The sequence below is a fragment of the Astatotilapia calliptera genome, chromosome 5, assembly GCF_900246225.1.
Source record: "Astatotilapia calliptera chromosome 5, fAstCal1.2, whole genome shotgun sequence".
Taxonomy (NCBI): Eukaryota; Metazoa; Chordata; class Actinopteri; order Cichliformes; family Cichlidae; genus Astatotilapia; species Astatotilapia calliptera.
Genome location: NC_039306.1, coordinates 13,261,461 through 13,274,480, shown reverse-complemented (window position 1 = coordinate 13,274,480; position 13,020 = coordinate 13,261,461). Strand labels below are relative to the sequence as shown.

The following is a 13,020-nucleotide window of genomic DNA, read 5'->3' as shown; positions in this document are numbered from 1 at the left end:
ACCAGTCATTTGTCTGACTGACATTGTGGAATGAACTCTGGTGTCTTTTGCATAAACAACTTGATCATTTCTGCCAGCCACTGGCTGCATGTGTGTATGTACTGTATTCGTGTTTGTGTGCACATCTGTGTATCGTTTCAGTTTTTTATGTTTCTACACATAAAAAAGATGACTCACCACATTTTGCCTTTGTGGAGTTGTGTACTTGTGTGACTCAGTCACTGCAGTGTGTTGTTTGTTTTCATTATGGGTGTGTGTCCCCTATGGCTTTTAACTATAGGAGCACAGAGATGAATGGAGCTCTGTGAAGCAACATGGATTTCACATCCTATTGCCTCCTTCCTTTGTCTTTCTGCTGCACAGGAAGAGGGAAAAGGTGCACAGTATGGAGACAAAGACGGGCAGAGTGAAGGGACAGATGAAAAAGAAGGAGGAATAAAACAAGGACAAAAGCAGGAAGAAAACACAGCGAGAGGAACAAAAATAAAAAAAAAGATTTAAAAAAAGAAAGCCCATACAAGGGGTTTGGATCTGGTTGATATCGACTGACCTGTCCATTTCAATTTTCGCCTGGCAGATGTGAATGCTCACCTTTATATTGGAGCTTCATGCTGTCTTTTTACTTCATGCTACGTGAAAAACATTCTTGTTGCTGTTTTTCCACAATAAACTCTTTATTTGTAGCATCATTAAGTGCAATGTATTTTTCCCTCCCATAGGTTGCACTTTAGTATCCAATATCTTTAGATTGGTTTTTGTCCCTGTCTCCTTTGAATGGATTCGTTTAAAAACTCTACAAGCTCCGAAAGGGCTCATTTCATTAGTGTTTTAGACATGTCTGTCAATTGTAGCCTGTCCAATTTTAATTTACATGTGGAGAAAAAAAACAATATTTAAATTGTTCACATTAAACATTTATTGTCAGTGCAATTGATTCTTCAGGTGACTTCAGCTGGACAGATTGCATGTCTTATTGACATATTGGCAAACTAATGTAATAAATAAAATGTGGAGGACAACAGCAATGAAATCTATGCTAACAGGATAGCCACAATAAGGAAGCTTGTGAAAGCACTGTCTAGAGATCTCTACAGAAAAAATGTAAAAAACAGCATTAAATTTTGATAATTATTTTCAGTCCCTATAGATAACTCAGTTAACTGTTAACAGTTGTAATTTCAAAATAAAAAATAGCACATCACACATACACAGGTGTGCATGTGTTTTTTGGAACTGGGATTTTCCAGTCGTATACACATGAAAATGCAAGAAGGGAAATAGAATTTAATTAAGCACTGTCAAGACCAACTTGCAGAGATATTACTCCAATCTTATATTAACATTAGCCTATTAGAAGCATAGAAACAATAACCCATTCTGAAATTTAAAAAAAGTATGTATATGCCCAGAAAGTACATAGTTGCATACTTTTGCCATTGCATGATACATTCTTGTAGTTTCTCCATACATTTAGTTTGTGCAAAGTTCCCTTTTAAATTTGTCCAAAGCACATAGAACATGCTGTGCTGTGTGTGGACCTTCATGTATTTCGGAATAGGTTTTTTGTTGTTGTTGTTATTATTTTCTTTTTTGTTTTTTAGCTGTACGAAGTCCTTCTGGGAAAAACTACAAACCTGTCATACAAACAAATATTACAGAATATGATTCTAATGTTTTTAAAGTTAGCTTAGCTTTTACAATCTGCAGCAGTCATACTGATCCACATAATAGTGACAGGAAACATTTTTCTGCAAAATAATAACAGTCGCCCAAAGGAGGCTATTAATACACAGTACTGAGGTGTTTAGTGTGGTTTTGCTTCTTTTACAGCTCTTAAACAGTTCCTTTCTTTTGAGTCCTTGTCATGAAACGGTAAATATATTGTTTTTATTATCACTATAGTCATTTTCAACAATTCTCGAGCCAGGAAGCATTGCAGAATGGTGAAGATATCCAGACAGAGTTCATCAACATCCAGGAAACTGTCAAAATACAGAATACCCATCTGTTCTATGATCTGTCTGGCTTACTTTATGAAAACGCCACTGCTACACGTTTAGGTTTGGGCACCTGTATCAAAAAACCCCAAAACAAAACCCAACCTGTTTGATTAGGTTTCGGTAATAAAACTATGTGGTTCAGTTGAGGTTATAAAAAATTATATGTTTAGGGTCCGGCATATATGGTACAGTCACACTCGGGCAAAACAGTGGTTAGAGACTGAGACTGCACTATGACCACATTTTTGTGACTATTGCAGTGCAGCTCATTGGCATTGTCTTTGAAATAAGACATAGTAAGTTGTTGTGTTCAAAACAACTTTGGTGTCTCGAGATGCAGTAAAACGGCTATAAGATGGAATCAGTTTCCTCTCAGTGTGGCCTGTTTGTGATCGAATGGAGTCAAGTTGCTCATCAATTCAATCCTGCAATCCATTTGTGATAATAAGCTAATAACTGATAAATCAGTGAAGACTGCAAGCTGTTGCCTTCTGATGCAAATCTGGGAATCTGTCTGTGTTTATAAATCAGCAATTATTAGCATTAGCAATTATAGCCAAACCTTGGGTGAGAGTGATTGCTGTGAGTCCTGAATCGCGATTTTTTTTTGGAGACAGGTTGCCTCCCAATAGTTGACCTATGCAATTGTCGTGTGATTGAAAGTGATCCCCAGAGGTTTAAAGTGTTGCATAGTCAACTTCTTCATGACAAGTTAGTCACAGTAACTAATGAAAACTGCATGGCTAGGTTTAGATAATATAGCCTACTTGGTTACACAATATCAAAAAACTCTTACTCTTACTCAGTTGTGCTGAGTGTAAATAAAAAGCAGGGCAGTCATTTGCGTTTTTGTGACTATTTTATGTGCAACAGTTTACAACTTCTTTAACATCAAATTAATTTCCAAGAAATACCATAAACAGCAGTTTTCATAGTTGCATCTTATTTTTTTTGACCACAGTGCACATTAAACATTATATTTATAATTTTTTTTCTAAATTATGTTTTTGATCAATAGATTGAAAGCAACATCCATATTAAGCTTAATTAAATCTTATTAGTGTGTCCAGCTGGTTAGATAGAAATGCCTAAGGGTTTCTCCGGATATGAAAACACTAAGGGAAAATAAAAGTACAACCACTGACCCATTTTGAAGTTGTGTTTTTGTGGATTACTTTAGGAGGGTTGAGATCCTAAATAATATCATACCTCAGCTTCATCTTTCATAATGGAAATTAAAGAAAGATGTATTTTTTTTACCATTGTAAAAGTGACTGCTGGCTTCTTTTATGCATTTGTGATATTTTCTCAAAAAAAAAAGGTTAATGGTTACTGAAACATAAGGAGAACGAGTGAGAGACGATGTGCACTTGTACTGCCCTACATCTCCTCGACAATCCCCAAGCCACACCCATATTCCCTCATCCACATTTTGATTGGTTGGGCTGCAGGCAACAGTCTGCACTCTGTCCCCTCTCCCACCGCCTTTTTCCTGCCTTCTTGCTCTCTGTCTCTCCCCCCCGTTTCTGCTTTCCCCTCTCATCCATCCTCCCTCCCCCTCCAATTCCCCCCGCTCCATCTCCCTCTCCATGCAGCTTGCCAGTGAATGAGTCCAGTCAGACACAAGCTGTTTAACAGTGCAGTCTCTCTCTCTCTTTCGCTCACACATCTCTTTTACTCTCTCTCTCTGTCCTCTCCCGTCTCTGGAGCAGACAGTCAGTGGAGCATCGGCACGGCATCAGAGCGGCACAGGACTGACGGAGGAGGACGAAGTCGACAACTGCTGACAGAAAACAATTAAGAACATTTACGGCAGAACATCAATTGTAATACAGTTGAAAGCAGAGCAGAAGCAACAGATTGCCCTCACTTGCAATTGCTGCTACAACTGATGTTCTGGGCTTGGAAATGAAGCAGACTGGGAACAGCTCCTGGCATCTCGTGGTCAGTTTCTCTGTCTGAAAGAAATGCTTTTGCTCTGTACAAAGAGGAAGGAATTAACAGTGCTGAGCGACAGGAACCAAAAGCTTTGATTCAGTCGTAAAGCAACACGTTGCTGGGCGTCAGCACCACCTCCACCATCAGTGTCTCCTCACATCCACATCTTCCTTTCTACACTGGGATCTAAGGAAGAAATTCGAGCTTTGAATGCACAAACAGGAGGATGTTAGACTGGCATGCAGAGTGCAGAGTTTAGGGAGTTTTGCTGTGAATCAAAGAGCAAGATCTCGTTTTAACGGTGCAGGTGAGATCGGGTGCCGTCAGTAGTTCCACCTGACTCTCATTTTGACTTCTGACGACATGAGAGACATGAAAAGGACAATGCACATGAGGATCAACAAACCAGAAGCCAATAACTAGAGGAGAGATGACAGGAAAAGAGAGACCTAACCCTGGAGCACACGGTCACAGATAGATCCATAATTATTCTTTGAAACTATTTACCTGATCAAAAGTGAGCAACCTTGACGTATATCTTTCCACATTTCAGATTTCTATCATGTTTTTGCACCAGAGGACATTAATTTCACATACAGAGAAAGACGAACAGCAAAAACTTTATTTCATGTCAACTTGTGCCACCAGTCAGTGCAAGTAACTTTCTGCACCGATTCAAGTCGGTGTGAGTGCCTTGGGGCTCTCATTTGACTGTTCTTTTTGGAGTGAAGTGGATCTGCCGTGGGGGGCAGCTGACAACCATCCAAGACGCCGCGAGCCGTACTCCGCGTGAAAAATGCCCAGCCGCGCTTGGCCAAGCCGGCCGACCCGGGCCCGACGACGGGCCTCTACATGGAGAGGTCGCAGAGCCGCATCAGCCTGTCAGCGTCCTTTGAGGCCCTCGCTATCTACTTCCCCTGCATGAACTCCTTTGATGAGGATGATGGAGGTAAGTGGTAATGAAACACACACACATATGCGCAAACCTGCAAAGGACATCAACATGACTGATGGATTAATTCATAAAACACAGGCCTCCAAGATACATTATTTGTGTCTGTTAGGCAGTGAGTTATGTAAAACCTGCCAGAACTTGAAGGACAATCTCCTTTCAGCATGGGTTCATTGATCTAAAACCTAATAGGTAGTTTTTTCCTTTTTTTTTTCAATTTTTAATATTCAATATTTTATCAGTCATTTTTTTATAGTGGATGGAGGTCATTTAAAAATACCACATAAGAGAGCAGTGCCTAGCACTACAACCACAAAGACAGTAATATATTACTTTAATAGGAACTATTATCTATCAATATTTTACTGAAACAAAGTGAACAACAACTAAAAATAAAAGCAATCATCCTCTGAGACTGTCTGTCTATATCTGCCCCACTAGAGGCGCTAAAGTTATAAATATGGATATGTCATGTCTGCAGAGACTCTTGTGGCTTTGGTTGTCATTGTCAGTTTAAGCATTCTGTCAGGTATGAGAGTAAGCTGGTATTACTGTGTTGGACTTTTAGCAGAACTGTGGGTAGATAATGTGCATTTTCTACTATTCTAACACTTTGAAGAGCAGATATGTTAAGTGCATAAAAAGAAGTGAAAATCTTTACCAGTGATATCGACATTACATCTCTGTATGTGTGTCTATGACTGAGCGTGACGCTGTGGTATATCATGTGTTGCATATGTTTGTCTCTGCGCTGTATACCACATATACTGTACGTTCATGCCTCTGTGGTTTCATTGTCAGGTTCTCATTGTTCAGATTGTCATTGCAACTATGCAGAGGGAGAAAGACAGCAAAGCCTATGCACACTTATATCCACTTTCATTGATGAGATTGCTGGTAGGATAAAGTAATTCCTCAAACTGGATGCATTAGATGATGTAATGTATTTTGCTCCTGAACTGGTATTATTGCAAACTACGTAACCTCTGATTCACTGTCGTATTAATCCTGCCTAGAAAACTGCATTACTAGTATCTTTTCTAGAGCCCAATTCATACTGGATTATTTGGCAGAGTATGCATTTTTTTCTGTTTCCTGTTGTTTGTTTGTTAAGTAACATTGGAGGACAATGAGCTGTGGTGGATAAACTGTGTTATGACTGTCTTTCCAAAGGAAACCACGCATCGTATCAAGGTTAACAACATATGTGGAAACGAATTGACATAAAGGGCAAAAGTGCTTTTAATCCATCTAAAGATATATATATATATATATATATAAAAATCCTGGTAAATTGGCTTCACCAGGGTTTTTTTTTTTAGTATAAAGAATGTAAATGGGGAACACAATGTTCATGTATAAAAAAATTTATAAGAAACTTTTCATTGTAATTGAAAAAAAAACAAATTCCACACAGTTAACATGAAAACAACAGTGAAAAACACACAAACACCTTCCTTACAATCCACTTGTTGTGGCTGTTTGATTGACTTGATTACCTTTATGAAATTACCTTTGTTTGGTTATAATGCATGTTTTTACCACACTATTAAGAAAAGTCATGTTAAAATGTATCCCATATGTTCATACAGTATACACTGTAAAACCCAATAAGTTAATTTTACTCAAAACTTTTGGTGAAACTGATTACATAAAATATTTTAAGTAACTAAAACTTAAAAATAAAAGTTAAATAAACACACTTTATTTATTAGCTTTAGATAAATATTTTTAAGTACCATTGATAAATGTTTTTATGTTATATCCACATTTTTGGTTTAGTACTCTCTACTTGATATTTTGAGTTTCAAGTACAAATCTAGCTCAAGTAACTTTAAGGAATTAATTTTTAGTTTCAAAATGTTAACCATTTTAAGCTAATACAACTCAAAAAATTTAAATACAAATGCTTGTAATATCCAAATCTACTGTGTTTTGAATTTGATAAAAAAAAAAAAAGTGCCCAAAATAATTACACTTGTAAAAACATAAGACAGAAAATATAAATTCAAGTTACAGATTTATTGAGTTACTTTGACACAAAAAGCCCAAGGTGGCACAAGGTTACAATATTAGAAATAAAGAATTTCACAACATGTTTTAAGAGTATTCAAATTTGATTAACACATGAGTATGGCCTTTTTATTAAAAAAACAAACAAAAGGAAAAGAAAATCCTGCATTATTAGGTGGGAAAACCGAATGAAAGTAATAGTATAGTGCAGCTAATACACTGAAATATAATTGGTAACCTTTTTAATATGCCAGTACTGTGGTTATGCAAAATGCACATTTGTAGAGTGCAATCACAGTCTCAACAACAAAGCAATAAAGTTTTAAATAGAAAAATACTTCTTTAGAGACATAAACAAAGTGTTATAAACCTCCTTAGCGCCTTATGTCAGTTATGAGTAGTTCAGGAGGAACGTTCCTTAAGTGACATTCAAGATCCCACCTAGAAGCCAGAAATGAGATTGTCCTTCATTTTCTCTATAGATTTACAGTTATCTGACTAAAAACACAATCAAAATCAACTAAAACACAAGTGATGATGGGGGGAAAAAAATAAATAAAAATAATAAAATCACCCCTTTTACTTTGGATGTGGCTTTTAGATAATGAAGTATGAAACAGAGTCTGCAAAGATTTCTTTATTCTATTCTCTCTTTTTATAAAAAACTTATCCAGACTTGGAAACATGATAAACTGAATTACTTGCTTTAACAGGCACTTGAGGGCTGTGTAGGAATCCTGGACATTATTCTGCTGCCAAAAGATCATTTTTAAGACTCAGCACTTTGGGCTTCAACTTCCCACCCTTCAGACCCATCAAAACTTTCTGAATAAAGTCAAAAATGTTAGCCAAACATTTTGGGTAGCTTAGGTGCAGGACGTCAGTCAGTCCAAATATTACTAGAAATGCATCAGCCAGGGTGGTGAAAACAATGATCATGTTACCCTCGACCAAAACTGCAGTCTTCTCAGGGCAGAAGAATGTTGCATCGCTGGAATTGGCTCTGATCAGGAGGAGTCCAAGTGGCACTTCACTAATATCTGGTCTATCAGAATGCATCATCTACAGAAAACAAAATTACTACATGTTAGTGCATTCCTATTTCTCTTAGTTTCATCTATACAAGTCACATTTCTGGATTATTACTAGCTCAGAAATCAATTGTTTGAACAACAAAAAAGCCACAACACACCAAGATTTGAGAAAACAAACTGACAAAAATAGTACTTTTAGTAAAGCAAAGTCATACCTCTTCGTAGCAATAACAACAGAAAGTCAATAGGAGTTATATATTTTTTTCATTTGTACAGTGATGTATGGTTGGGCTAGGAACATTATAGAAGGTCTACGCACATTAAAAACATGTAGTGTTTCCATTATGTGACATGGACACTGTTGTAGACAGATCCAAGCATGGAGATGCTTCTCAAACTGTCAAAGTGTCATAATGTTTTGAGAAATCTAAACAAGGATGCTACTAAGATATTGTTCACAACTTTGTCCAAAACTTACATCCCATGTTTTGATGAAGGTAGAGGTGTCTTCGTACAAATAGGCAGAGAGGGCATGAAGCACACCAGCACTTTGGGCATGGATATCAGCTTGTTCCTACATCACAAGAACATTTTTATTTTAAATTATTGGCTAACCTAGTCAAGAATGGTAATTAAAATTGAAAAATTGATCAAATCAAATGAAGCTCAAAAAACAAGACAAAAACTCACTAACCTGGAGATTATAGCTTCTGAAGAGCTGAGACAGGACATCAGACACGTTCCCTGTGCAAACAGCTTTCTTTCTGAATAAGCTCTGGAGCCGGGGAGCATGTTGGTCCAGCACAGCATAAAAGTGGTTCTTCAGGTGGAGGTTTGTAATCCTGTGGAATTCTGCACAGATCTGAACACACAGGATACATTTGTGTTTACAAGTTTCAATTAGTCTATAAATCTTTGCAAAATACATCAAAATCCTTACACTCCAAAGGCATAATTTGTTCAGACAGGCCAGATAACAGGGGTTGATATAAAATACATCTTGTTAGATACATCTATATACATTCTTACCTGGGACTGGGATTTCAGAGTAGGCCAGCAATCCAGGATCTGACCTACTGGTAGGTCATCATTGATGATCTCTTTGCATTGCAAGGCCAAAGTTGTGAGCATCAGCTTTGTAATCAGGATTCTTTTCACTTTTCTCGACTTCATCTACAATCTGTAGTCTTAGCTGGTCAAGGTAAACAGCATCTTCACCCCTGAAAATTTACTTCTGCCCTGGCATGGACATAACAGTAAAACACAGAAGACAAGACAGACTACACAGAGAACAGAAAAGACACACAACCAAGGAGACACAGATGAAACATAACCAGCCCAGAACTCAACTAAACCTTAACTAATAATAACAACAATACAAGAACTTCACCTCATTTCAATATAACATAAGAAAGCAAAACTACAAAATAAACTCAAAATGCTGGTTCACAGACCCAGCCCCTGACAGATAAAAAACTAAGTCTTTCACTAATGAACACTGGGCATCAGAATAAAATAAAACGAAAAAATAACTGTTTGGTAAATATATTATTGATGGATTCACCCTTAAGCTAACCTAAAATAGACCAGGCACAACAATTTTACAGTTCAGAAGATTCTACATTTCAACTTGGTATACATAACTATTTGCAATGTAAACCAAGTTCTACCGCGTAATTATGTAATGATTATTCACTGCTTTTGTAAGTATGTCCTGTGCCTACAATTTTGCTGCCCCAGTTTTAATATGTACAACTCCAGAGAACTAAACGTAAGTTTTAAGTTCCACTAGTTAGCAAATGGGCTAGCCAATATCAATATCCACGTATGCGCTAAGTGTGAAGCAGCGCAGCAGTGCATATTGATTCAACAATTTAACCACAAGGCAGTTTATAATCTGCAAATCCAGAAATGCCTTCTAAAGACTTCTTTTAAAATAGTAAGAGATTAGAAAAGTTATTAACACATTAGTCCCAGGGACTAATAATGTGTTATACTAAATATGAGCGTATTAGCATAATTCATGCAAACACTTTGGGGCCAAGCCGACATGGATAAAACGACGCATGCATGTAATTCTTAAATGCCTGCTAGAGTTGTACATTTATGACGATAAAAACCCATATTACAACGGAGAACTATAGTTTCAGAAAAAATAAAACTTACCACAAAGCGCTCCTGAAGATGCCGCGAAGGCGGTAAATGCAGCTAGCCAAGTGCAGAGGGTTAGCTGTTCCAGTTCAAAAGTCCGTAACATACCATAGCATGCCCTCCTTTATCCAGCGTCAAAGGCAATGCCGCAAAAAACCCGTTGACAAATGTTTTTATTTCTGTTCGGATATTAACGTTCCACAAGTTTCTTTCGGGGTAATGAGCGGGCATTCGCACTCGAAGCGAGGAATCCAAGATGGTTGCCAGCACTTCATAAAGAAACAGGTGGCGCACGTAGGTACGTACGTAGGCACGTAAGTGACGTCAGTGTTAAAACTCAAATTATTTGAGCGCAATGCTAGAAACTAATCAATATATTCAAGTACTGATAACTTGAAAAAACAAAATTGTTCAAACTACTCAAAAAAATAAAGGTGTATGAACTTATAACAGGTTTTTAAGTAGTTGGAACTCATTTCATTTATCAAAGTATTACTATTCGGTCTTACAGTATATATTGCCAAATGATTTTGAAAATCTACACAAGTTTGGTGCATATCATTCTTAAAACACAGAAGATCAAAATTAAAACAAGTCTTAAATTATTTATGTGTTACTCTGTTTTGAAGACTTGGTCTATTTGTTAAAATGTAACTCTAAAACCAATAACTTTTAGAGTTACATTTTATGACAAACTCTTATTAATGTTGTCCACACACATGCAGAAGTGCTTTTTATTGTTTTTGCGGAAACCTACACATTGCAGAGATAGCCATAGATCTAAAAGCTGTGAGATCAAATAACAGGCTGGCCCATATACAGAGATGTGTATAAAATGTTCATCCTTAAGGACATTTTAACTGTGAATTTAAAAGTGTAAATGCTGCTCTTGTGTCACAGACATTTCTAAATCATACAGGAGAGATAAAAGGCCCAAACGGCAGCAGTCTGCATTTTTCTTATTTTAAAGACAGTTAGAAGTATTGGAATAGTTGGAACATGAGCCATTATTGGCTGAGACCACCTGTTATAATTATTTACATAGTAAATCATAGCAGTTTTCAAACCAACACATGCAGCAGCTGTGTCTAACCAAACCAGCGCTTAGAGGACTGTTTTTAGAAATATTGTGTACACCTGCGCCTGCTCAAGAGCACACAGACACACACACATTAGTGTGGTTATCTCTGTTGACTTCACCTGGACCCACAACACCAACACCCTGGAGAAGGACCAGCAGTGGCTGTACTTCCTCCGTGTGCTGAGGAAGAATAACCTGGACCGGAAGCTGCTGCTGGCCTTCTTCCCCTCCTCAGTGGAGAGCGTGCTCTCCTGCTGCCTGGGTGTTTGGTATGCAGGGGCCACAACTGAGAACAGGAAGGCTACGCAGAGGGTAACTAACACCACCAAAAAAAAAAAATTGGCTGCCCTCTGCTACCTCATGAGGCCATAGCCAAATCCTCGTGTGTCAGGAAAACCAGTGCCAAAATCACAGGTGAACCCTTACACCCCGCCCACCACCCGTTTGACCAGCTGCCCTCTGGTCAATCAGGTCCCACACCTCCAGGATCACAAACAGGTTCTTCCCCTGGGGCATTCAGATTGTTAACAAACACTATCCCCCCACATCCCACCCACCTCACCAATCTGAGCCATGGTATGAGTAACCCCATGACTCAGGCCTCTGACATAGGGACTCTATTCAGACTTTTCTTTGCACTACTTTTAAGAACTTTGCAACTATTTTTTGTTCTCTAATGTCTGTCTTTCTCCTATTTTTTTGTATATATTCCTCTTGATTGTTTATCTTTCTCCTGTTTGTTATTTATTCCTGCTGTCTACTTTTTATATTTTATTCAGGCACAGTTGGTGTGGAGCACCCACAATCTCATTGTACATGTAGAATGGTATTCAGGATGAATCAAAACTAATACTCAAGCAGTCATTTCATGGTGTAAGCACTGCACGGGAAAGCTCAGTCTCTTACCAGCACAAGCACGCTCTTCTATGAGCACTCATGCATTGACAAATAGACGTATTCCCATGTCTAGACAAACAAATTTATATGTACAGGCATTTGTGATCGTAGGTATGCTGTATGAGCAAATACGCAGGTAAGCCTCAAGATACAAGCGCGCACACACACAGGAACATGAAAGCAGTGTGTGAGGTAATCAGAGCGAAGCGACAGGCCGTGGTTTGTGGCTCTCCATCTAATTAAATGCTAATATGGCTGCTGATTGTGGCTGACTGCAGCTAAATAGAGGCCTGATTGCAGGTTAATTCTCTCTCTCCCGTTTTCTGTCTCATTGTCTCTCTCACATGCTCTCTCAAGCCTTCACTCCCTCCCTGAGCCATTTTCACTCTGCAGTTTTGAAATCCTGTTTGCAGGTTAGCTCTGTCTTTCCACCTTAAATTGCCTTTTAATCGCTTGACTTCTTGTTTCCCTTCCCCTTCCTTTTTCCCCTTCCCTTGCTCTCTTTGTTTCATTTGTCCTCTCTCTCGCTTCATTTCAGCTCAATTCAAATATGCTTCTCTGACAGCACAGGAAGGAGAGTACTGTTCTAACAACAATAAGAAAGAACAGGTGAAAAAGTAGAAGCAAGGCAAGACAGTAGCCCTATCTGCAAGGGTACATCTCACTGATGTGCTGGATTTAAATTTACTTTAAAAGAACTGCTAAAAGCAATTGTAGGATTTTAGAAGCCATCACAACTACTTGTTTTGACGGTCAGATGAGGAGAAGAAATTGCTTGGCTTGAGTGTGTTTTATAGCTAAAACACATCCATTTTATTCATGGAAGTATTTCTTAACACTTCTGCAAATTGACCTGTGTCCTGCTTGTTTGTTTGCTTAGCTTGGTCACTGACAGCACACCGCTGCCTTGTTTTGGAGTATATTTGCACTCTGTATTTGGTCAGTAATGTTTAT

The 13,020-nt window shown here is 38.1% G+C and overlaps 2 protein-coding genes across 2 annotated transcripts in view; one reads left to right on the top strand and one right to left on the bottom strand.

Moving 5' to 3' along the window:
• The first annotated feature begins 3,591 nt into the window (after positions 1 to 3,591).
• The window catches only part of rims4 (regulating synaptic membrane exocytosis 4), a 55,627-nt gene continuing 46,198 nt past the window's right edge, over positions 3,592 to 13,020 (top strand). Inside the window, exon 1 of the mRNA XM_026167306.1 lies at positions 3,592 to 4,887. Coding sequence (XP_026023091.1) covers positions 4,791 to 4,887 — 97 coding nt within the window. The 5' untranslated portion in view covers positions 3,592 to 4,790. The remainder of the gene's footprint in view (positions 4,888 to 13,020) is intronic.
• LOC113022175 (uncharacterized) lies at positions 7,526 to 11,864 on the bottom strand. Its single transcript, XM_026167308.1, has 4 exons — positions 8,967 to 11,864; positions 8,632 to 8,799; positions 8,416 to 8,511; positions 7,526 to 7,965 (listed from the first exon to the last, which is right to left on the bottom strand). The coding sequence occupies exons 1-4, from the start codon at positions 9,108 to 9,110 to the stop codon at positions 7,648 to 7,650; spliced, it is 726 nt and encodes a 241-aa protein (XP_026023093.1). The 5' UTR covers positions 9,111 to 11,864; the 3' UTR covers positions 7,526 to 7,647.